Genomic DNA, 25,873 nt, shown 5'->3' with positions numbered 1-25,873 from the left:
AGCTCCTTGAGCACCTCTGGGACCATTGAGGGTGACCCGGGGGACCCCTTTACCATCTAGTCTTCCTGACTCGGACCCTCAGCAATAACTCCCAGAGGAGACCAGGGTGCCTCGCCACGCAGGACTTCGGCACGTTCAACAGCTCAGGTGATGCTGAGAGATCCTGTCACCTCCACTTTATAGATAAGATAACTGAGGTGCAGGGAGACTTGGAGACCTTCTGAAAGACACTCAGCTGAGAAAGTGAGAGGTGGATTCTAAACCTAGTCTCACACCAAAGCCTGCACAAACCCCCATCTCGTAAAGCCTCTTCATTCCCAACACAATTTCCAAACTGGGTCTCCACCTGCTCCCAGAGGTGGGCAAGGCAGGTTTTACAGTCCCATTCTACAGATAAGGAAACCGAGGTTCAGAAAGGCAAGGTGACTTTTCCAAGGTCACACAGCTGGCTACAATCAGAGCTGAGACTAGTCTGGGGGTCTCCAGCCCCTGTCTGGTGGAGCCAAAAGGGAACTTTCACACCTACTGGGAACTCACCTGTCCATCTTCTCTGGACCTCAACCTTCCTACTGGCAAAATGGGTGGGTGGGTTCCTGTCAGCTCAGCTGATCTAAAATCTCAACGACGATCTAATCGGTGCTGTGCTGGCCCCAGAAGCTGACTGGGGTGCTGGTCTCAGCGCGGTATCTGAGCTGCTGGTGAGTCAGCTCGGAGTGGGAGCTGACCACAGTCCCCTCAGGCTGGACTGGAGAACTGGGGTGAGGGGAGCAAGACTCAGCATCACCCCTCACTTGCCAACTCAGCACCATCTCCACTGCGCATGCAGGCTCTGGGCTCAAATTCTGCTCCCAACACGCTGTGTGGCTTGGTCATGGCACTTCCCCTCTCTGAGCCTTTGTTTCTCCCTCTGCAAACAGCACACCAGTATCTGCTTAGTCAATTTATAAGATCACTGGGTTAAAGAGTGCTTCCCAGGTGGCTCAGCGGTAAAGAATCTGCCTGCCATCGCAGGAGATGCAGATTCGATCCGTGGGTTGGGAAGATTCCCCTGGAGGAGGAAATGGCAACCCACTCCAGTATTCTTGTCTGGAGAAATCCATGGAGAGAGGAGCCTCCCGGCTACAGTCCACGGGGTCACAAAGAGTCGGACACGACTGAACAGGCACTCATGGGCTAACGAGCAGAATATACTTCATCTTGGTGAGGGGGAGGCATGTCGCTAACAGGGGTCCCTTTTAAGCTCCTCCTGTCCAAGGTTCCTCTAAGCCAGGGAGAGGCCCTTGAAACAGGGGCTGGACAACCCTGGCCTGGCCCAACCTCAGGGCCAGCACCACCAGCAGGCAAGGCAGCCGGAAGCATGTTAATCTCTGATTTTCCAAACTGACAACATTAAGGATCACGCTATTTCCTGCACTCAGATAGCGGGGGCTAGGCAAGAAGTTGGGGAGGCCCCAAGGTGGCCTGAAGTCCCCTGGAAACTCTGGGGGCCATTGTGTTCAGAGAGAGGGGGCTTGCTGAGCTGACGATGGAAGGAAAGACTACAGGGGTCCGCAGAGAACGGGCCCAGAAAGGTGCAGCCTGAGAGCCTCCATGCCAAGCTCAGGAGATGCTTTGCCTTCTCATGGACCTCCCAAGCCCAGCACACACCACACTTGTGCCACATGGACCATCCCCCGGACCCTCAGCTCAGCCCTGGAGAGGTGGTGTCTGAACTGGAGGAATGTTTCAGACAAGGAGGCCCAGCCCCAGAGAACTGAGAGCCCTGCCCAGTTCCTCAGCTGGGGAGCAGCAGCGGCCGGATCTGAGCCCAGGCCTGGGACCCCCTCCACACTGAAAAGGCGCCAGGAGGAAGGGGACAATCACCAGCCAAGATTGCATCAGCCCTGGCCCAACCATGGGGGCCTCGTGCTGGACCCAGCCCTGGACTGGCCCAAGCTGAGGGCACCATGCCAGACCTGACCCTGGCTCATCCGGTCCCTCCAGTGGGTTCGGGGGACACACCTCACCCATGAGGCCGGCTGGGTTTCAGCGCTGAGATTTGCGGACTGAAACCAGCACCCTGTAGGGCGGGGCAGGCCCACAACCTGCCTGCCTGGTTCCCAGAGCACTGGCGGTGGGGGGGGGGGGGGGGGGGGGGCGGGGGCTGGAGGCGGGTGAGGGGAGCAGACCCAGGGTGGGGAGGTGGGCAGGCAGCCAGAGATACCAACTCCACCCACCCCAGAGCCAAAGGAACAGGAGAGGTGGAGTGGGGGCAGGGACTGAGCTTGCCTGCGTCACAGAATGCTCCAGAGTGCCTCCATCTCCATCACCAGGGAAAGAAGGAAAAGCGAGAGGTCCACAGCATTGGGGACACTCTCCAAAGGCCACACAGCAGGTCCCAGCAGAGCTGGGTTGGCATGCCAGCCCCCAGTGCCTGGCCCAGGGCTTCTCCACTCCATCACCCCTATTATCATTAACACATAACCACAGTGGCCACTTGCTCAGCAGCCTGGCTGCACCCAGGTTCACACGAGTCATTTGATGTGTTGCCCTCAATCTATATAGGAGAAAACTGAAATTCAGAGAGGTGAAGTGATTCCTCTGGGGACACACAGCTTGTCAGTTATATGGACCCAGAACAGTCTGAGTGTGAACAGGAAACCAAAGTTTGAGCGAATGCATCTCACCTCCACCTTGCACACTGCCAGCCCCTGCGGCTCCTCACCGCACGGGCCGGGTGGGTGGCCACGGTCAGAAAGGCTGACAAGGCTCCCACTCAGGACCTGTAATCAGGGGCAAAGCCAGGAAAAGGGGGGTAATGACAGGCTCCATCAGCCAGCAGGGGAGGGGGTCTGGCAGCCCGCCCATGAGAAGGGCCTGAAACAGCAGCTAGAATCCTGCAGAGCCAAAGGCAGGAAGAGAGTAGGAAAACTGGGTACCCCCCCAAGGGGGACAGCTGAAACCCCTGAAGGGGACAGCGCCCAGAGAGGGCAGGGGACCGATCCAGGGTCATCCCACTTCCGGGTGCTTGTGCTCCCCAGCACGAGGCCATCAGGGTGACGGGCTTCCTAACTGACTCAGGGCTGGTCAAGAGGCCAGAACAACTCAACCCAGGCTACACCACTACCCTCGCCCCAGCCCAGGCCCCTCCCAGCTTATTCCTGCCACAGCCTCCAAATTTCCCCCACCTCCACTCCTGGCTCGCTCCCTGTCCTTCCCACACACAGGAGCCACAGGGATCTTTTTGTTAGAACTCTCCCCCTGAAACTCCCCTGTTCAAACGTGTCCATGGCTCCCACTGCCTTTAGGACAAAGATCCAGCACCTCAGTGCACCCGCAGACCCCTGCACGCCCTTCCTCACCAAGGGGTTCCCCCAGGTCAGGGACACCCCTCCCTCCTCACTCTCCAATGCCCCTTCCCCCTGGGAGGTCCCCAGGCTGGATGGGACCTCCACCCTCTCCCGTAGCCTCCCGCGTCCCCAGTGATCTCACGGTGGGTAAGGCCTGTTCCCTCTCTGAAGCCCCCGGACAGCACCCAACACATTTAGAACTGACCTGGCACAAAGGAGGAACCAACGAGAAGGAAACCCAGAGGGAGCGGCCAGAGGCAGCGATCATGAGCCTGGTGGAGAGCCGCCACCCCATTGAGCAATACAGCTCCCCACACACGCCCCACAGATTTCTCACCGCAGAAAGGAATGCCCTACCCGGGGGCAGCGGCAGGGGTCCCAGGACCACGAGAGAGTGCCCAATGCCCTCCTTCTCCCCGGGGAAGGCGGCTGCCACCCTCGAGGCTTCCTCCCGACTGGCCTCAGGTGCCCCAAAGGGACCCTCTGCTGGGTGACCCCTTCCCTGCAGCCAGTTATGAACAAGGAAAAGCGTCTCCCCGTAATCTGGCAGCCCGCGGCCCACCACGACCTGGGAATGACCGATCCCTGACCATGTGCCGGCTCCGTGCCTCATGCAGAGATGAAAACGGCCCTGGGAGGGAGGGTCCTCACCACCCCCCGACCCCCACCATGTTCAGAGAGGGAAACGGAAGCATGGGGGCAGTTAGGGAGTCCACCTGGCGTCACACACCTGGTGAGGCATGATGCCGACTGGAGACACCCAGCACCCTGCAGGGGGACTTGTCACAGAGCCCTGGCCAAGCCCCGGGAGGTGGGGACCTCTGTCACTCTCCCCCGCCAAGGAAACAGAGGCTGTGAGACCCGGTGGTTTGCCCCAGGTCAGCCAGCTGTCAAGCGCTGGAGCCCAACTCCAAGCTAGGACATGAATCCAGGCTCTCAGGGCTGTGGCAACACACAGGAAACAGTCACACCAAGCCCTTCTTAAAGGATCTCACTGGACCGCGGAGACCAAAGTTCATCCATCACTGAGCACCTGCACAGGGCCTGGAACACTGCCCCCAGCAAACACACCATGCCAAACTCGATCTAGGACCTCAGTCCTGCCTCCCTCCCCAACGCCTCGTGCTGTGCCCTCTGCCTGAAGCTCCCTTACCCCTTGTTAATATAGTTCAACCTCAGCCAGACATCATTTCCTCCATCACAACGCTCTGCAGTTTCCCATTTGCATGTAATTATAATAATAAGTGGGGCATGAGCTAATGCATGTAACACTTAGCCCAGTGCCAGGCACAGAGGCAGCTCCCATGTATGTTAACAATTACCATCTACGTTATTTCCTTTAACCCTCACCCAGAGCTCCCCTGGTGGCTCAGAGGGTAAAGATTCTGCCGGCAACGCAGGAGACTTGGGTTCCATCCCTTGGTCAGGAATATATCCCGGAGAAGGAAATGGCAACCCACTTCGATATTCTTGCCTGGAGAATCCCACGGACAGAGGAGCCCGGCAGGCTACAGTACATGCGATTGCAAAGAGTTGGACACGACTGAGCGACTGACACTTTCACTTTCAGAGTTACCTGTTAAACCCATTTTTAGAGGAGGAAAGGGAGGCTCAGAGAGATGAAGTGATTTCCCAGTATCACAGAGGTAAGAGCAAAACCAGGACACAGAGCCCAGCCAGGCTCTGCTCACCGCTCTACCCCAGTATCGAGCACTGTGCGGGGCACGGAGAAGGCGCTCAGGGGTCCTCAGGGACTCTCTCTGGCACATTCCCCACCACCAGCTCCCCGGGTCAGGCAGGCACCTCGGTCACGTCTGTAAGCCGGGTGCCCAGCACAGTGCCAGCGTCAGGAGAGGAGAGCGGCTTTCTCACAGAGGCAGGGGTGTTCCGGGCCCGAGCTCGAAGCGAGAAGCAAATCTGAGCTCCCAATGGCCTCTCTGGGCCTTAGTTTCCTCATCTGTAAACCCCATGGAAGGAGGAGCCTGGTGGGCTATAGTCCATAGCATCGCAAAGAGTAGGACACGATTTAGCGGCTAAACAATGACAACAACAAAATGGGCATAAGATGAGAGTCTTGCCCTCAGCTCACCTGGTGGCCTGGGGTCCTCAGGAGATGACAGTTTCTGTTAACAGTCAAAGGGCAAAGTTTGTGGCTATGATCATAACCTTCAGCACCTACGAAAGTCCTGCAGGGGATATTAGGTTTTGCTGCTAACAAAGGGCCACATGAGCCATGTGAAGGTTTGTGGCTGTATCATAACCTAACAAAGAGCCACGTGAGCCTTATGAAGGTTCGTGGCTGTATCATAACCTAACAAAGGGCCACGTGAGCCTCATGAAGGTTCGTGGCTGTATCATAACCTTCAGCACCTGTGAAAGCCCTGCCCTGGCGTGTTCCCTCGCTAACGGGCCAGGCACATATGCTGATCAGGCCACTGGACTTGGGAAGGGCTCTGTAAAATCCAAGTCCAAGCTCTCCACTAGACAGATGGGGAAACTGAGGCTGCAGGAGCAGGGAAGAGGCAGCCAAGGCCCAGCTCCCCATGAGGGCAGTGAGGGAGTCAAATCCAGGGGCTTCAGTGCCCAGCGAGGAAAACTGCTTCTGGTCTTGGGGGGGTCTCTGGCCTGGAACGCTCTCCCAGAGCCCACCCTCTCTGCCTGGTCCTCAGGACCATTCCCCAGACAAGTCCAGTCCCCCGGAGACTCCACCACCACAGCCCCTGCTTCTCCTGGGGGCTTTTTGCAAGTGTCGTGACTGTATCACCACCCCCCACAGAGACCCAGCACCAGGCTTATATCAGGGCCAGGTGGGTGCTCGACAAACACGTGCCAAAGGAACAGCCCCTGGTGGGAGGTCACCCGGTTTCAGATGCCAAAATGGTGGCCCAGGAGGCCTGGGAAGGAGGCTGGCTGGGTCTCCCATCACGAAGGCAGCTTTGGAGCAAGGCAGCGGCAGGGGGCAGGCCAGGAGGAGCCGGCCAGGAGCGCTCACAAAGCTGCCTTTACAGCTCTTCTCACTTAGCAAATATTTAACCACGGCTCAGCAACGCAGGTCTTCTGGTGGGAGAGTATGTGTGCTGGGAGACCAGAGCTGGGAATGGGGAGGGGGCTGAAGGCCCAGAGAAGCGTCCCCGACCCCAGAAAGGCAGAGCGCAGACCCGCCCACCGGGGACTGCCCTGACACCTCGAGGAGGAGGAGGCCGCCACCCCAGTGGGAGGCAGTCATTCCCATCTTGACACAGAGGGAAACAAAAGCTCTCTCATCCCCTCCGGCCCCTCCCTCGCCGCCTGGCAGAGCCCCGAGTCGGCTGCGGGCACCAGCCGACAGTTGGTGACTTGTTCTGGGAGCCCAGACCCAGGAGTCTCTGCTCTCTGGGAACACAGACCCAAGCAGGGCGGGTAAAGAAGGGGTGCCCAGAGCCCCCGCAGCACCCTCCACCCAGGGCAGGACTGGGAGGGGGGCCCCCTTCCACTCCGGGGAGCACGTCCAAGATTGGGCTCCCCAGGATGGTGTCCTGCACCAGGCCTGCCACGGCCAAGGCCACATCCCAGGCCAACAGAGCCACACAGGGAGAAAAGGAAGGTCAAAGGCCGCCTGGAGGACCAACCTCCTCACCCTGCCCACCTGGCTCCACGTCCCCCATCCTCCTGCCCCAGAGACAGCCCTGGCTTGGGAGCCAGACAGACACAGGACAAGTCCTAGCCCGTGGTCGGGGGCCTTGCCTGAGCCTCGGTATTCTCCTCTGTGGACTGGGGATAATTAGCTGTGGTCATCAGGCCGGGTACAGAGGCGGCTCATCTGTAATGGTGATTTTGTAAACACTAACCTCCACCCAGCCTCACGCCCAGCCCCCCGTTCCTACTGGCTTCTCAGCATCCCTCACCTCCATGCTCTTCTTTTCTTCCTCGCCATGCCCCCTGGAGCCTGAACCCTGTAACCTGGCCATTAGTCACGACTGCCCCAAAGCCGTGGTGCCCCTCGACACACGCCTGCTCTCAGCCCAAAGTGCAGAGCGCTGAGGCTGGAGTGGGCACCCAGGGCCCCCTGTCCCCTTAGCGCCCAGATTGGAGTTAGACCCTGAGGTGCCCAGGCAGAGCTCACTGCCCGAGCCCTTCCTCCACGACCAGCCTGGTGGCCAGCATTGCCGCCCAGCCCCTCCCTGCAGCCACCAAGCAGCAGTTCACATCCTCTGTCGACCAGCTCAGGGTCAACCAAAAGGGTGGTGGGGGGCAGAGCCAAGGACAGGTGAGGGTCTCGGGGCTCCATTGTGCTGGCGGAGAAAGGTTTCATGTCCTCATTCATTCATTCATTCAGCAACCGCGGGACTCTGGGCATTCAGGAATGAGTCAGACACACCCAGTCCCTGTTGTCCAAAGAAGGAGACAGACTGTCAACAAAACCTACAATGGGACATGGTAAATCCCCTGCTGGGTGTAGCAGAAGAACCCAGAGGGACAGCTAACCCAGCCTGCAGATCAGGGAAGACTTCCTGGAGGAGGTGGCCCCCGAGACATGAAGGGGTGCTGGTGAGGCGAAGGAGGATGGCTGGGCAGGGAGAGCGTGCCAAGCAGAAGACACAGGGAATGCACAGATTCAGACACACATTCAGCAAAAACATTCATCTGTTCCACACACATCTGTGAGTACCTTCCTGAGTCAAGAAGGGCACTTTCACAGAACAGCGGAGTGTCAAGGTTCTGGAATTCGATCTTGGTTCCAATACTAACCTCACTGGCTCATTAACTGTAGGACTTTGGACATGGGGCTTAATTCTCTCTGAATTTCAATTTTCTGGGCTGTAAAGTGGGAGGAAGAGTAGTACCCACCGGGTTGAGTTTTCATAAGGATCCAGGGAAATGAGTGAAGCCACAGGACCTGAGCAAATGGGGGCCAGTGCAGTCAATGATGATGCCTGAATAACGGACAGGAGGACTTCCACCCGCTGGAGCGTGGGTGGCCACTGGAGGGGTGGTTAGGTGGGCAGTGGGGTCTTTCACAAGCTCAGGGGTCCCACAGTGTGTCCACCTGTGCTACTGGCTGTTTTCTGCGATGTGTTTCATGCCACGAAATGGGGACCAGAAAAGTAGAACCAAAATAGCAGCTACCTGGTCCCTCAGCGGGCCGCTCAGAGGATGGGAAGGTGACGTACTTGGGGTCCACTCGTTCTGGGCCCTGGGCCCTCAGAGGTTAACCACTCAGAAAGGGAAATTCCATCTATCTTCTTATCCATCACTCTATCCCTCCCGCCTCCCTCTCTGTCACACACAGCCTGCAGGGCTGGCTCCCTGGGTCCAGGGGGAAGGGGGTGGGGGTGGGGGAGAAGAAATCAAAGGCGGGGGGAAAGGGGAAGTGCACGGAGAAACATCAATGAAGATTCAGAAAGCAAACACCCGACAAACCGCAAGCCACCAGACCGCGGGGGACCACGGCGCCTCTGCTCCTCACAATGCGGTTTGTTGAGCTCCCTGTCTCTCTGAGCCTCTGCTTCCCACAGTGGACTCACAGGTGGACAAGGCTAAGGGTGAGGCTAGCTGGGAAAGTGCTTTGAGCTCCCCCAGGGTGCAGCCGTGGTGTCTTGCTTTCCTGGTGTCTCGTAGTCATACCCCTCTCTCTGTTTTTCCTTTTTTGTCTTACTGAATTGACTAAGACATCCAGCTCAATGCTAATGAAAATACCTCCATGGTGTAAGCATCAAGATTGCTCAGGCTTGTTCGGTATGTGACAAATGACACTTTAAGGGCTGAGTACCAGGTAAGGACTGCTATGGGCAAGGAGGGAGAACTTAGCTCATCTCCCACAACAAAAGGGTTGGAAAATTCCCAGGGAAAAGAAATGCTATGGGAAGTCAGCCACAGCCATGCCCCGGCCAAAATGGAGCCTGTTCTTGAGTGACCCACCACGGCAGACAGGATCCAGAAGGGCCTTTCTATCTCAGGTGCCCAGGGGTGGGACAGGTGACCCTACTAGAGTAGGGAGCTCCCTGTCCCTGGAGACATACAAGCAGGAGCTGGATGGCCAATTGGCAAGGAGGTTGCGGAGAAGATTCTATCCCAGGAGACAGGTTGGCAGTAAAAATACAGACAGACCCAGCTCTGCAACTGCCGGTGACCTTCCCAAACCTCAGTTTCTTTATCCATAAAATGGGGGTAAGAATAGCATGCACCTCACAGAGCTCTTATGAGGACTACATCAGAGAATGTGTGAGTGTCTAGCACTCTGCCTGGCCGTTGGAAGAGCCCGATGAATGCCAGCTGCCGTTCTAATAACAAGCAATTGCTAGTAAGTGCCAGTTACTGTGGCCAAAGCCTAACGGAAAAAGGGCTAAACACAGACACACATCCCACACATTTCATCAGCTGATGCCCTCTGACACTACCCTTTTCTCTAAGTCCAAGCCAAGCTGCTGCCCAAGCTGCCTCAGGACCCAGACCTCTCCCCTGTTCCACCTATCTACCATCCATCCATCCATCCTCCTATCTATCACTCTATCCCTCGCTTATACACACACACACACACACACAGAGCTGCCTGCAGTGCTGGCTCCCTGGGTCCAGAGGGAAGTGGGGTGGGGGCCGGCAAAGGGAGACAAGCCCAGGGAAGGAGGGAGGAGGGAGAAGGAAGACGATCCACTCTGAAAATTCACTCATGAGCTTTGTTGCTGAGCCAGAAGGAAACCCAATCCCGGACTGGAATGCCAGCGACCCTCAGCACAGAGAGGCTTCATGCAGATGGAAAATGGAAAGTTTATTCAAATAACAAGACTCCTGTAGCCAGCAGAGGACACAGGCCCCGCCCCACCCAGCAGATGACACGGGCCCCGCCCCACCCTGGGGTCAGCAGCAGGTCTCCTCGGGCACCAGAGGACACCACCTCATATGCCTCGTTACAGATGCCAGTGTGCCCCCCGCCTGTGGAAACTGCTCTCGGCCAACAGGCCCATGTTCTGTGTCTGCTTCTCCAGGGGTCCCGTGAAGATGAGTGGGGAGGTGGTCCCCATCTCTCCCTGGGCAGTAACGATAGATTCTAAGCATGAGTTCCAGGCAGGGAGGCAGGCTTTAGATCGCTGGGGCCTCAGTCCGGGCACCTGACTGCCACCGGGTGACCCTGGCCCTCCAGCTCCTTGCTTGTCCAGTGAAGGAGCTGGATTCCATCTCCCTGGACCCTCAAGGCTTTCCTCCAACTGTGACCATCCCTGACAACCACACCCCACATTCAGGGCAGAACCCCTTGAGTCAACAGCACAACTCAGTCTGGACAATTAACTGGTGTCTGTTACTCCCACGAGGGCAGGGACCCTGTCTGTCTCATTCGTGACAGATTCCCGGCACCAAGCAGGGCAACTGAGCACAAGAAGTCTTGTCCCTGACTGTGAGATGACTCCAGAGCGCTCCACTCAGCCTCCCGGGCATCTTCAGGCACAGGAAGAGGTTGGGGTTTTCCAGAAAAGTCAGCTCAGGCCTGGGGACAGACCCTTCCCAGCCCCGGGAGGAGTGTTTGCCAGCGGCTCTCCCATCCCAACAGGATGCTTCCTACAAAGGTGAGGCTGCATCTGGAGCCAGCCAGGCCAGTTCAAGGTCACACATCAGCGGCAGATGAGGTCACCACCCCGGCACGCAAACCGAGCCGTCACCTAAGCTCGGATCCTCAGTTTCCTCTTCTGGCAGATTCTGTCAAATGATACAGCACCTGCACAGGGCCTGGGAAACTGGAGCTGAGCAGGCTCCGCCCTTGAGCCTGGGCGGTGAGGGGGCTGGGGGGGGGGGTTGAGGGGGGTGTCTGCCGGCCTGTCACCAGGGGCAGGCATGTCACCCTGCTCCTGCGTCCCTCACGAGAACATCCCAGCCCCACAGAGGGACAGATGCCCCAGCACTTTGAAAAACGACCACCAAAAGGCAGTGCCCATGGAGGTGCTGCTACCATGGCCACAAGAACCATGGCAAAATCACCAGTTTATGGAAAATTCCGGTTCCCTCAAATGCTGGCACTCTCTCAGCTCTGGGTCTCTGCAGAGATGACCCTCTGCCTATGACTCTTCTGCCTTCATCCCTTGGGTCTCACCTAGACACCCCCTCTCCTAACAAGCCTTCCCTGGTCCTCTAAGTCTGGGTCCCTGCTGCTCCCTGGGATCCCAGAGAGGCCTTCACCCCACCCCTAACCTTGGCTAGGGTTCCATGCTGAGTCCTTCCTCCCAGAAAAGGGTCTCTGTGAGGATGAGAAGCTGCCTCCCCTCCTCAAGCACCCCAAGACCCACACAAGACCTGGCACTGATAGCAATGGTGGGATCGATGGATTAATCCCACAGAAATGATTAAGGCTGTCCAACAGAGCACTGTTTGCAACAGTGGAAAATAGAAACAACCCAAGTGTCCAGCAATAGGGGTTTGGCTGAGCAAGTTAAAAGGCAGGCTATTGGGTCCATAATGGAATGTTCTGGAGCCTTTCTACGTGCTGCAGGGGGATAGCCTGGGGCAGAAAGACTCTGTGCTGGGGAATCAATCCACCACAACTGGCCTGAACCCCTCCCCCACCCCAACTCATCCATCCCGGGCCACAGGTATCTCCCAGCTGGTCAGAGTTAACATTTGCTACTGTCCTTCCCCAGAGTAGCAGAAATAAAACCCTCTTTCTAAAGTCCAGCTAAGAAGTGTTGATGAGAAGGAGCTCCTTTGCCTCAATTCCTCTGCCAGGCTCTCAAGGCTGCACCAGGCGGGCTCCTGCCCCCTCTCTCTAGCCACAGTCCCCCTGCTCCCCTCCACAGACAGGCACCCGTCTGTACCCCAACTCTGGTGGCCAAAATCCAGCCTGTCCTTCGAGACCCAGCTTAACAACACCCCACCCCCAGCACTTCCAGAACCTTCTCTACCCTCTCCCTTTTTCCAGACCCATCTTGTGCTTTGCAACCACCCCGTGGAGGCTCTCATTAGGCCAAGGTGGCTTTGATTCTGGAGTTAAGACAAAAGACTAAAATCTTCCCCAAAAATACAGCCAACAGAGCTATTCTTTTTTATTTGATATATTAACCATGCAAAAGACAAGAGAGAAGGAAGAAAAAAATTAAATAATCCATTATCCTACCAGCTCCCCCCGCCCCCCCCCCCGCCACCAAATCTCTATTGACATGTTGATGAATTTCCTTTCAATTTTTTTCCTACACCTGCACAGACTTAGTATGCACTTGCAGATACCTGGCTCATCTTCACTTTCAATGGCCACATGTTACACCATTGAACATGACCTACTGATAAGACATTGTTCTGAGCTTCCCGAGTGGCTCAGATAGTAAAGAATCCGCCTGCAATGCAGAAGACCGGGTTTGATCCCAACGTTGGGAAAATCCCCTGCAGAAGGGAAGAGCAACCTACTCCAGTATTCTTGCCTGGAGAATCCCAATGGACAGAGGAGCCTGGTGGGCTACAGTCCATGGGGTTGTAAAGAGTCGGACACGACAGAGTGACGAACACTTTCACAGATTGTTTCCTTCCCTTTTTTTTTTTTCCTGCTGTAACCCAGCTGTAATGTAACCATCTGGTTGCATTCAGGTAAATTCGGGGTGTGGACTGGCCAGGCGGGTTTCACCAGGGGCTTTCAGCCACCTTTCTGCCATCACACCCACTGGTGATGGGGGATGGTGAGGACCACCCACCCTGGGCAGCCCTTCCCCACCCAGCCTATAGAAGCACCCAATGCCAGCGGTCATTGTCCTAAACCCCAGATGACCACCCAAGCCCTGGGTGGGGTCAGCAACAAGACCCCAACCTGTCACAGTACCCATCCTGGAAGGGGCCATTTTTCTGACCAGGAACTGAGACACCAAGAGGGGAAGGGACTTGAGTCGCTTGAGGGACCCTGGGTGAGTCCCTGGGCCACCAGCGACAGGAGGGCAAATAACAGTTATTGCCAAGACAGCCCTCGGACAAGCACCTCCAGGGCCCACGCAGGCGAGCTCTCCAGCAGCGTGATCATCTTATCACAATGCGCCCTCCGATAATTATTTAATTAATGACTGGCCGGTCATGAATTGTATGTAGCAAGTGTATGCAGCACTTGTATGCTGCATCTCTCTGGCCGAGCCTTGAGCTCCAGGTGGGCAGGGCCCAGGCGTGCTTGGTTTGGGTGCCAAGCATACAGTGGATCCTCAAGGGGTGCAGGTGTGCTCCAGGGCCGGTCACACGGTGAGTCAGCAGGGGCACCAGGACCCAGGTGTCGCGTCCCCCACCTGTCACACCAGGGCTCAGTACCGGAGGCCCAGAGCACAGAGCGGTCAGGAGCTGGGGGAGGGTCAGCCCATCCTAGACTGAGTCCCTGGGCCCTGCCTCTCCAGGCCTCACCCCTAGGGCTCAAGGACAAGAACAAAAGACTCAAAGCCAGTGAGTCAGACAGAGAGGAATACACGCCGGGAGGAAGGAAGCTGTATGCACGGCCGCACGCGCTCCAGGCCTGCGGTCTCAGACACGAGGTAGAAGGCAAACCCTCCTTCCAGACAGGCCGAGGGGAAGTCAGAACCAGCCAGGGCCCTGACCCTGCCCACATCTGCCCCACCCTCTGAACCCACTCTCGGCACCCACCAGACCCATCTTCCAAATAACTTCAGGTCCAAATAACATCTCGTGCTTTGGGATGGAAACCTTGCAGGACATTTACTCATTCACTCACTGCTAAGCAATTAATTTAAACTAACAAAAGTCAATAATAGCTATTGATTATTGTGCATTCACTACGCCCAGCACTGTGTTAAATATGCATAAACATAACTGATCAATGCACATAATGCAAATTATCCTTTATATCATTAAATCATAGCTAATAAGTGAAGTAGTAGTATCATTCCCATTTTACAGCTGGTGAAACCAAGGCATCAAGAGCTACAATAACTGTTCTAGCAGCTGGTGGAGCCAGCTCTGGCCTGTGAAGCCAGACTGTCCACCTCATGGTGCTCATTATCACCGGCAAGAACCCTGGACCTCAGCTACGGGAGGCGCCCAGAGGAGGCCCCAACACAGCTGTTGACAGTGGCCCCAGGAAACAGTGTTCCTGGCTGTGGGCTTAGTCTGTGGGTCCTCCAGAGCCTCTCCAGGTCTAGAACTTGGCCCAGAGGGCCCTCCAGAGACTCTCATCCATCCCTTCACTGAACCACGGGGGAAAGTGAGGCCCAAAGCGGAGGCCATGCCCGCTGAACTCCTGTCCACAGTGCTGGACTCTCAGAAGCCACAGCGGGGTACTCAGGAGGGGGGTGGGGAGTGGAGGGGCTCTGCTCCCTCCTCATACGGGAAGTCTCCTGGGCCCCCACCCAGGGAGGCGGGGTGTCCAGGCCCAACCTTAGCCCTGCCCCCCTGCCTGCGGAGCAGGCCCCCAGAAGCAGTTCCTCCCAAATTCTGCCACCATCTCAACAGGAAAACAGGAAAGCTGAGCTGGGCAGCCAGCGACAGCCCGACCCAGAGTGGAGGTTTGTCTCCCAAGAGGAGCAGGCCGGCCTGAGAAAGTCACCCTGCTGCCGCCACCCCAAGAGGGGCCTCACCTCCAGCCACAGAGACTCAGGTCAGGGTGAGAGAAAGGGCTCGCTGTGTTCAATCACTCGGCACAAATCGCCCTGCGGCCCTCCCTCTCCTTGAGAGAGGGAACACCTCCATTTTAGAGAAGGGGTAACTGAGGCCCAGAGAGGGGAAGTGTCCTGCTGAAAGCTGCACAGAGAGCCGAGACTGTGCAGAGCGTGCCCTCGGCCTGAGCAGTGGTCATCCCAGGGGGTCGGCCTCTCCTCCTTCCTCTTCCTGGCAGCTTAAAATATGGCAGCGGGGGTGGAGGGGAAGGGAGCTTGGCTTTTTTTAATCCTCCACAACACCTCGCTGTCTGCGTGTGGACAGGCCTATCTGTGAGGCCGGCACAGGGCCGCTTCTCTCACGGAGGGCTTGTTTGTTTACTCTGTGTTCAAAATTATAACCTTCGCGGCCCCACCCGGGGCCCGCCACTCCTTCCTGACTAGTCTTTGCTGTCTGGGGCGTCCAGGAATGGGATGGGCCCCGGGTTCCCGTCCCTGGTCTACCGCCTCTGAGACTCTGGGAATGTCTCTCTCCTTCTTCCCGGCCTCAGTTTACTCAGTTACGAAAACAGAGGAGGGGATGGGCCAGATGACCACAAAGAGGCCTTCCTGGCTAGGAGGGAGGAGGGACTGGGCCAGAGAAAGGAGAGCGGCCACGGCCTGTCGGCAAGCTCCGAACTCGGGCAAGTGGGAGCTGTGGCCGGAGCAGCCCAGACCACAAGCAAACCGCAAGCACCCCTTCCATGCTAACCGCGGCTCTGCAGCCCAGCAGAACCCGGACTCCCCAAGGCCCCAGTCCTGTTTCTCTTTTCTCCCTCTTTCCACCCGCACCTCCAGGGAACACTTCCAAAAACACAAACAAAAAAGCAAAAGCTAAAATGGAAACAGAAGTGCGGCTGTCAGCCCACTCCCCTCTGGAGGTCCCATCACTCCTGAATTCCCAGGCAGGCCAAGGACACCGCTACTCCCCCAGGACTCAGCCAAAAGGGGGCTGCCATGTACCCAGCAGGTTCCACATGCCAGGAACAACTGCCTCCCAGAATTGTCGCAGGGATCACCTTCCCATTTTATGAAGGGGAACCTGCCCAAGGCCACGGGCCTTTCTGGGGCAGAAGCCAGTTGCCTCCTTGTCAAGGCTGGACACGTTGCCTCTTGCGTTGGGCTGACCAAAGTTTAAAACCAACATGCACTTTGGAAACATAAAGACCCACTGTCTTTGTAACACAAACCACACCGCCTTCAGCTTGATGGAAGCTTCTTGGATGGCATGAGGCCCATGAGATCAGGGCTCGTGTCCCTGCTTCATCCCTTCTACTCAGCACAGGCAAGTTCTCAGAGAAGACACATCCCTCCACAGCAAGATGGCATTATGCAATAAATAATTGCTGGGCACCTGCCTTCAACACAGCCCAAGGCCCACAGGCTCCCATGAGGTCAGAGCCAGGAAGCCACTAGAGACTGTGCTCGTGCCCCACTGCACAGATTGGCAAAGAAGGGGCCAGACAGGACTTGCCAAAGGTCACCTGGCACCAGCCCTCAGGCTCTCGCCTCCCAGCCTGCACCTGTAAATGGCTCCTGGCAGGTGGGAAGGATTAGAGGTGGGTTAAGCACAAGAGGGTGAGTAGCTTCTGGCCCAAGAGACTCCTGTTCTAGAAGATTCTAGCTTAACAAACTTGGCTGGACACAAAATAGCTCCATTCAGCGTGGAGCATGGGAAGGAGGGACAGCAGCTGTAGCCGGCATGGCCACAGATATGTGGGTGTGGAAGTGGGGTTCACACTTTCTGAACCACAATTCATTCTTTTTTTTTAAATCTTTTAAAAAATATACATTTATGTATATCCATGCACTGGGTCTTAGTTACAGGACATGGGATCTTCAATCCTCATTGCAGAAGCATGTGGCCTCTTTAGTTGTGGCACGTGGGATCTAGTTCCCTGACCTGGGATCAAACCTGGACCCCTCTGCATTGCTAGTGAGAAGTCTTAGTCACTGGAACTCCAGGGAAGTCCCCAAACCACAATTCACTCTTGCTCTGCTCCTCCTGGGTGCCCAGTTACCCACTGGAGTCCCTGGCCCTGCATGTGGACCCTGCCCCCAGCGCCCTGGCCCACGCCCTGCATTTTTGATCCCTGAAAGGAGGGACTCCCTCAGCCAACATCCTGTCACAGACGATACACAACAGGAAGGACTGGTGACAAGGGGACATCATCCCATTGATGCCTCACAACAATCTAGCACGTCTAGGCTACCGTAGACCCACTTGACAGATAAGGAACTCGAGGTCCGGAGAAGGGAAGTCATCTGCCAAATGACAGGGCCACTGAGACAAGCTCTCAAAGTCAGGTCCTCAGAATCCAGGCCCAGACCTCTTCCCACTCTGCCCCTGGAAGAAAAAGTTCTCATACACAGAGTTGCTGACGAAGGGAGTAAGTCTCCCATCATCAGGGGACTGATAAGCAGCGTTGCAGGACCACTGATTACCTCAATAAAACCTATGTGCTCAGTCGCTTTAGTCATGTCCCACTCACTATGGACTAAAGCCCACCAGGCTCTTCTGTCTTGCCATGGGATTCTCCAGGCAAGAATACTGGATTGGGTTGCCATGCCCTCCTCCAGGGGATCTTTCCGACTAAGGGATCAAACCTGAGTCTCCTGGAACTCCCGCACTGTAGGCAGATTCTTTACCGCTGAGCCACTGGGGAAGCCCAAAACAAATTGACGGGGTCCATCAATCCCACGGGACCAAGAACTGGCATCAGGTCTTCCCAACCTCACACATCACCATCACCAAGGCCTGGTTGCCCCATCATCCCATGTGCGCGCGCACACACACACACACACACACACACACCCTGACTGTACCCCATCCATACTGGTTCGGACCCTTCTCACCACTGGGCTCTCCTCCTCTCACCCACCCTCCTAGGCCTCCCCAGGACACTCAGGACAAGGTCCCCTCTCCTTTAAGGTCAGCCCCTGTGGCTCCCTCCTCTTCACCCCATCCCTCCTCACCCACTGGACCAGTCACCCTTCACACTTTCCCACTGAAGGTCTGTCCCCCCTGATGATCCCCCTCACCCTGCAGAGGGGCAGCCAGCCAGGCAGCGCCACATGGGCAGGGGCTGTGGAAGAGTCTGGGACTCCGGATGCCCCTGGGGCCCAGCACAGTGCCTGGCACACAGTAGGAGATCAGTAACTATTGAGTGAATGAATAAAAGAATGACCAAGTGTGTCTGGGGCCAGAGCCCATTGCAGAACCTGCGGGGTCTCACAGACACACAGATGGGGACCCTCTCCTTCAACTTCTAACATCCAAACCCACCTAGCCCTGCCTTTAGGAGGCATCTCAAGACCACAAGGAAAGGATTTTCAGAGGCAGAGAATGCCCGTAAGTAGATACTGGTCTTGGGGTCACAGATGGAGAGAAAAGGCACAGACCAAGGCAGAGCCATTGGTCAGAGTCATAAGAGCAATCAGTCAACAGAAACCCAGATCAAGTAAATAAATCGGGACAGACGGCCAGGTGAGGGGGGCATGTTCCCATCTGTCTTTTGCCTGTTTATTCTCTGGGCCCTGCCCAACACCGGGCACAGCGCAGGCAACGCTATTGACGGACTCTACTGCGTCAGCACAGCCTGTCTCAGTCGTCCACCCACTACTTACTGCTGCAGCTGTCCAGGGCCAGAGTCTGGGGGCTCCTCAACCTGGGGCGTGCCAACTTCCTGGAGCACATGGTAGGGGCCTGGGGGCCTGAGGCTGCAGGACAGAGCTGGCCCGTGTCTGTCCCGGAAGTGTCAGTCATCAGAGCTACCACGTGCTGTGTTCTCAGCACTCACCAGCCCTGGGCTGCACCGGGCAGGGGCTGTCACTCTTGATTCTACACCCTGAGAAACCCACACTGTCAACCTCTTTTACAGAAGGGAGAGACCGAGGCTCAGAGAGGGTGGCCGACCTGCCATTGGGTGGCAAAGCTCGGGCTCAAACCCGAGCGGTCTACCTGCACAGCCTTGCCCAGGACTCCCTGCTTCTTTCTGTCTTACCATCCGCTGTGTCACCAGGAAGGTCCCTCCACCCAAGCGCATCTGCACACTGAGATGGTTCCTGGGGTGGGGGTGGAACCAGGGGCCCTGGAGAGCTGGGCACTTCCTGTTCTTCCAGTTTGAAAAATCAGTGTGATCAGAAAGATTGCAGCGTTTCCGTGACTCAGGCCCCAAGATCCAACCGGGAAGCGGGGGCACGGCTCTGCTCCACCCTCGAGGGTGTGAAACCTCCATCTTTGCTTCCAGCGCTGCTCGGCACCCGTCTTCAGAAAACCCTTTTTCCGCAGGCAGGGAAGTGGGTGGGGGCGGGGCAGGGGAAGGAAAAGCAGCTGAGGAATTTCTGCGACCGCAGAAGGATGCTGCGAGGAGGAGACCCGGGCTGGAGTGAGTCATGAGCTCAGTCTGCGAAGGAGGAGGAGGAGGGGGCGCCGGCAGGAGGGCAGGACTGGCCAAAGACAGACTTGAGTCTGGCTGAGTAATGACCGGAGGGGGGCCTCTGAGACATGCCGCTCTTCCCACTCAGCTCTTCCCTTCCCAGCCCCCTTCTCTCCACCGCCTGCCTCTCTCTGGGCCCTTTTTCATGCTGTCTCCCAGGCCACTGACTTGCTCTGTCCCTGTGCTCCCAACCACAGCCAGTAAGATGCTGGGAAGGGAGGTGGAGGGTGCAGATTAAAGAGACAAAGGAAGGCTTGGCACAGAATAAGTGCTCGGTTAAACAGGGCTAAGCAGACAGGTTAGGAGCGGCCCCTCCTTCTACTATCTTCTCATCCTCTGGCAGGAGACAAATCAGTGGACTGCCCTCAAGAGAAGCAGCAGGACATATACAGTCGGTCACACCCAGATGCCATGGACATCAGTCCGTGTCCACACCACCCCCCCCCCCCACCTCCCAGTTCACCGGCAGCCTCTTTGAGCCCACTCCCAAGGAAAGAAGCTTAGAGGCACCAGGGGGCTCCCAGGAATGGACCTCCCTTGAAATGCCCAGGCTGGTGGGAGCAGGCTGGGGGCTGGGGGAGGGGAGGGCAAGTGGATGAATCTCTCTTCAGCAGGGAAGCTGACAGGAGCGGGGAAAGAGACAAACACAGTGACTCAGTTTGCCCCTGAAAACCACCTATTTGGTCACAGGCGAGCCTGGCGATGTCCTGCCTTAGGGGAAAAAACTAAGAAAAACGTCTGCACAGATGGCCTTGGGTGGAACAAGATGGAGTTTTGGGGAATGATTCCAGGGAGGTTCTGATGACCTGGGAGAGATGTTTATTATACGTCGTTTAGTGCAAGAAGCAAGGCACAAATTGAGTCACGGTCTCGGCAGTGGGTAACAATAAGCACAGAAGGGAAATACCACTAAAGAATGAATTCTTGCAGGATGGTGGTGACTGATCCTCCTAGTTTTGTCTCTAAACCTCATTCCTCAGGCGGCAGGGAGGGAGGCCCACGGCCCAGCTTGGGTCCAGAAAGGCTCTTTGGCAGCGTGTGTGGGAAGGATGGAGGGGTGAGGTGGGAGGCAGCTTTGAGCAGGCGAGGCGGGAGCTCGGGCCCCAGCGGTGGGAAAGGAACAGAGTGGAGGCTGGGTGAAGGGGGAGGGCAGGGTCAACGCCAACAAAAGCACATTATGTAAGACGACACAAGAGCAGGGCAGAATCTCCCCAGACGCCTCACCTCCAGGGGCTGACCCAGACCTAAGCTAAGGGCAGCAGCTGAGGCCAGCCAGGAGGGGGTGGGGGAGTGGGGGGTGGCGTACTGCTTCCGGCCGGCCTGGTGGCCTCCCTGAAAAACCCGGAGCAGCATCGAGGATGCCACACACCTAGACAGGCGCAGCCAAACACAGACACCTCCACCCCTAAACTCCTGGGATGCACAACCACAGCCCCAGGGAGGAAAGGCAGGCTTTTAAAATCAGTTCAGAAAACAAACAAAAAAAGATATTCATTACTTTGTTCAATAAATTAAAAAGATACCCCTTTTCTCATATCTGATGGTCCAAAAGGGTGATAATCCTTGGGACTGAAGCACCACGTGCTGTCAGGAGGGAGCCTTTTCAGAGGCTCTGCGTCAATCCATCAAAACGTGACCCAGGCGTTTTCATTTTGAGGCCGCTCTGATAGGGGAACCTAGCTCAGGATGCGTGCAAGGCAGTTTGGGCAGCACCATGGTTACTAGCTAAACACTGGAAACAACCCCACGTTGGTTGACAGGGGTCTGGGTAAGTAAACCGCGCCGTGCACAAAAGGAAACCCACCATCAGAAGGAGGAGGCAGGCTCGTGTTCTGACGTGGAAAGATGTTCACAATATACTGAGGCAGGGAGAAAAGTCACACCACAGAAACATACCATGGGACCTCTTTTTGTAAACAGAGCTAAATGTGTATGTACACAGCCATGGGCATTTGGGGACCCAGACACACCAATCTGGAGGGATTTCTTCTGGGGAGAGGGACTGAAGGTAGAGGACCTCTCATTTTTTTCATTTTTCCACTCCCAAATTGTCTGTGTGTGCCTTACTTTTGCAATCACACAACATGAGCAGTGGTTGCCTAGAACTAGGAAGGACTGAGAGAGGGTGAGGGGTGACGACTCATGGGTAGAGAGTTTCTTTCATGGGTGACCTAAGTTTCTGAATTGATCGTGGGGATGCTTGCCCGACTCTGTAAACATACAGAAAACCATTGACTGGTCCACTTTCAGTGGGCGAGCTGGCTGGCAGGTGAATTGCGTTTCAGTAAAGTTGCTATTTAATAACAAAATTAGCAACGGGAAAGATGAGGCCAGAAGAAGGGAAGCAGGCAGGCAATGGCAAACTTCTGCAGGAACCCTCTCAGGTGATAAACCTCAGGGAACTGTGTGTACGTAGGCAGTGGGGGGGAGGGAGTTCCTTGACCACCACAATTTCATCCTGGTCAACAGAATTTCCAGATCAACAATCGAGTCCTTTAAGGCTGTCCTTGAGGCAGAAGCCCCCCTCCCATCCCCCACTATTCCATGCCAGGCAGGGCCAGGTTTCCTGCCATGAATGCAGTACCCAACCCCCTACTTGTATACCTTGAGCAACAGTGAGCTCACTCCCTCACCTGCCCCATCTTGGTTTATGTGGCTCAGACCACATGCAAAGAACCCCTCTCACAGCGCTGATAGGAGCCACCAGCACACCTACACTTGTCCTGGCCTCTGCACCAGGCAGAAGCCATGAGCTGGCCTAACTCCCCATCTCTTCACGTCCTAGTTCCTTCCCTGTCACATGGGTCCCCCATCACTCACTGCCGTCCGGACCCCCTCCAGAGAACCCGTGTCTATCTCACACATATGCCAATGCAGAAGGCAATCACAGGTTCCCAAAACTCAGGTGGATTCTTACATCCAGGAAACCAGCATCAACCTTGACCCCAGACCCTGGACAGACCCTGGACAAGCCCTTAACCGCAGCTATAACTGCTCCCTTTAAACTCAAACACAGGACCCCTTTCAGGAACAGAGAATAAAGAACCATCTCAAATAACAAAGGCAGATGTTTGCTAAGCACTTACTGTGTCCCAAGCACAGGGCTAAGTTTCAGACTTGCATGATGTCATTATTCCCATTTTACAGATAAGGAAATTGAGATTCAGACACAGAGACCCTGAGCTGGCTCAAGTCTGAGGTGTGTGGGAAATATGGCAGGTGGTTCAGAGGAGAAGGGGTCAGCAGAGGATGAGATGGCTGGACGGCATCACCGACTCAATGGACATGAGTTTGAGCAAACTCCGGGAGACAGTGAAGGACAGGGAAGCCTGCAGTCCATGGGGTGGCAAAGAGTCAAACATGACTTAGCGACTGAACAACAAGGCCCTCAGAGCCGGAAGCAACTTTGGCCCTCAGGGTGCACACTGGTTCGGTCACAGCAGGAAACTGAGACCCCGAGAGAGTAAGTGAGTGGCTGCCCGAGGTTGCACAGGCCTCCTGGCTCCCTGGCCAGGGTTCTTCCTCCATGCAAACTCCCCTACGAACGAAGGAGAGGCTCATCCTGCCACCAGCCACACGGGGCCGCCGCCGGTGTGAGAACAAGCCCCTGCTTGCCAGGAGCTTTGAAATCCTAGGATGAAAGGTGCCGTGACAGCAAAAAAAAAAAAAAAAAAGACGGCACCATGGCACCATGGGCGGGAGCGCGCCTGACCCCTGCCAGGACTTGCAGGCTGGCACTCACCTGCTCGGGGTGGGCACAGAGCCCTAGGAGCCACCGGCCAAGCTACAGAACCTGAACAGGAACGGAGCCTCGGAAATCAGAGCACAGCTGACTTCTCTACAGGGCAGCCCTGGGCCGGAGAGGGAGGGCTTTGGAATTTTAATTGTCCTGCAGGAAAGTGCCCCAATGCCCTGGCTGCTCCGTGGGAGGGGCGAGGAGGATGCGACAATCTCCCCAGAGATTTCCCAGGCAGCTCCCTCCCGTGGGAGGGGGGCTGGAGGCTTGCTGGCTGCCTCTCCTCCCACCTGGTACTGCTGGAGCCCCCTCAGGTGAGCCTGGACCAGGAATTTGAGGCATCTGAAGAGGGCTATTAATAGCACTGAAGTTTTGAGAAGAAAGAGGCCAGCAGACTCTGAGTGGGCCCAGCCCTCTTCCACCCAGCCTGGTATCCACAAAGCAAACCCAAGCCTGCCCAGGAGAGGACACTTCACCTTTTGTGGCCTCCGTCTCCTCCCCTTCAGGGTGGCAGTTCTCAGCCCAGGAGGCAGGAAGAGGGGGAGAGCCAGAGCTGGGTGTGGGGGGGGGGGGGGCGGAGGGAAACACCCCCCCCCCCAAGAAGGCACAGCACACCCCACCCAGGCGGGGGTGAGGGGGCCCCAAGAGGAGGTCCTGAATGGATGGACTGTTACAGAGCCCTAGGAGGCTGCCACCGACAGGGAGGGGACAGGAAGACTCCGCCCCAGCCTTCCTCCTCCCAGAGTCCAGGCCTGTCCTGCAAACAAGTGTTCCAGGACTTAACCCCCTGCTGGTTTGATGCTGGAGAGGGGCTGACTCACTTCTCCATCACCCCCACTGTTGGGCCAGCCCCAGGCCTGGCACAAAAGGGGATCTCCGGCCATGCGCCCAGGACCCCAGTCACAGGACAAATCTTTGTGTCCAGCTAGGGTGGGGACACAGCATTGGGAGACCCCTGGTTCCTGTTTTCCAGGGGTCTGCGTGGGCAGAACACAGCTGCTGAAACTCTACAGGATGGCAGGACAGACACATCATGATAAGTGTAGGCAGACACAGTGTGCTAGGTCTACTGGACAGAGAAAGGCAAGTTCAGCTAAGAGCAACAGGCTCCCTTCTCATAGACTGCCCCCCACCATCGTACATGGACCAGCATCCCACACATTGGGGTCTCCCCCGTGCCAGAGCTGTGTTAAGTAAGCCATGTGAATTAGCTCACTTAAATCGATTAATAAGCAAGAAAGTATTCACCCCATTTCGAAGAGGAGGAAACTAAGGGGCCAGGACGTTAGGAGACTTGTCCAAGAGATCCCAGATGGGTAACAGACGCTGGGATTTCCCCCTGGCAGCCTCCCCCAGAACTGAGTTTCCCAGGCAGCTTGAGGGTTTTACCCTGTCTCTCCATTCCTGGGGTTTGGGGAAGGAGGAGCCCAGGACCCTAGAGCACTCCCTGTGCTTTCCCAGGAAAGGAAGAGGGCAGCTGCCCCTCTGAGAAGCGGCCACAGTGCAGGGCTGGGAGCAGGCGCGGTTGAAGGACGGGGCTGAGGAGACTGGGCTCCGGCCTTAACCAGACACCTTAACAAGCTGCCCTCGGAAGCACCCAGCTGTGCCGGCCAGGGACAGGGGTTCTGACCCACCCCTCCTGTGCACCCCATCTCTCCTAGGCCCACTCCCCAGGTTCAGGCTCAGACCCTGATGGGCCAGTCCCTTGGAAGCCTCGGCCACGTGTACTGGGTCTGGGGCCAGAGCAAGCAGGGGCCTGGGACAGTCAGGGAAGGTCAGGACACGCTGGCCGAGTGGGCCCGGTCAGCTTCCGGGCAGAGATACCCAAGGTGAAACAGGGAGGCTGCGACCCTCCTCCACAGCTCAGACTGCGGGAGTGTGTCCGGGAATCCAGAGACCCAGCGGCTCCCAGGGGTGGGTGGAAGTTCGAGTCCCCTCGGGAGGGGGAAGGGCGGGCTCAGAAGGAGCCAGGAAGGGGCACCCAGACGTAGGAGAAACAAGCTTGGACAACAGGTCTTGGCCCTAGGCCACTCCCGCCCTGCCTGGGGCCTGTCTCTCCGCAGACCCCAGCAGGCAGGCCGGGATGGGGGCGTGGCCGGGGCTCCCCGCCGGACCCCCGAGCGCGCTGCGCGGCGTCGGACTCACCTGCGATGTGCTGACGCCGGGCGTCATCCAGGTGCGTGGACAGCACGTCCCCCATGGTAAAGAAGAGCCGCGCGGCCCTATCCGGCCGCCGCCTGCCGCTGCCTGCGCTGCTCAGACAGGCGCCGCTGGCGCCATGGAGCCGGCCCGCCCTGCTCCCGCCGCCCCTGGCTGCGGCCTCTGCCCGGCTAGCGCTCCGGCTCCAGTAGCGTCGGTCCACTAGCTGGCCGCCTCCGCCTCCGCCTCGCACCCCAGCCCGCGGCCCCGCCTAGCTCGGCCCCGCCCCGCCAGCCCACGCCCCCGGACTCGAGCCACGCCCCCTCCTCGGTGGCTGGCGAGCGGGCGGGGCAGGGGGCCCGGGGATGCGAGGATCGCCTGCAAGACAGAAACAAAGAGGAGGTCGGAGAAAGCGAGGCCGAGGGGGGAGACGCGGAGCGGGGCGCACCGGACCGTGACCGAAACCAAGAAAGAGATGGCGCTGGTGGGAGGGCGTCTGAAAGGACGGGGTTCCAGCCTGGGTGTCAACCGCCTCCCCCCCCACCTTCCCCGACCCCCTTGGGAAGAGAGCCACACCGAGAAGGACGGCGGGGGACCGGTAGGCGACGCCCAGGAGCACTCTTCCCGCCCCTGCTCCCCGGCCCCAGCCCCGCCCGC

The 25,873-nt window shown here is 57.1% G+C and overlaps 1 protein-coding gene across 1 annotated transcript in view; it reads right to left on the bottom strand.

Annotated features, from left to right (window-relative positions):
- Positions 1-25,470, bottom strand: part of NIBAN2 (niban apoptosis regulator 2) — a 53,296-nt gene extending 27,826 nt beyond the window's left edge. Inside the window, exon 1 of the mRNA XM_061154607.1 lies at positions 25,223-25,470. Coding sequence (XP_061010590.1) covers positions 25,223-25,277 — 55 coding nt within the window. The 5' untranslated portion in view covers positions 25,278-25,470. The remainder of the gene's footprint in view (positions 1-25,222) is intronic.
- Between the last annotated feature and the right edge of the window lie 403 nt (positions 25,471-25,873).

The sequence above is a fragment of the Dama dama genome, chromosome 11 (genome assembly GCF_033118175.1).
Source record: "Dama dama isolate Ldn47 chromosome 11, ASM3311817v1, whole genome shotgun sequence".
NCBI classification, from domain to species: domain Eukaryota; kingdom Metazoa; phylum Chordata; class Mammalia; order Artiodactyla; family Cervidae; genus Dama; species Dama dama.
The sequence above is the reverse complement of the archived record's forward strand: the minus strand, read 5'-3'. Positions and strand labels throughout refer to the sequence as shown.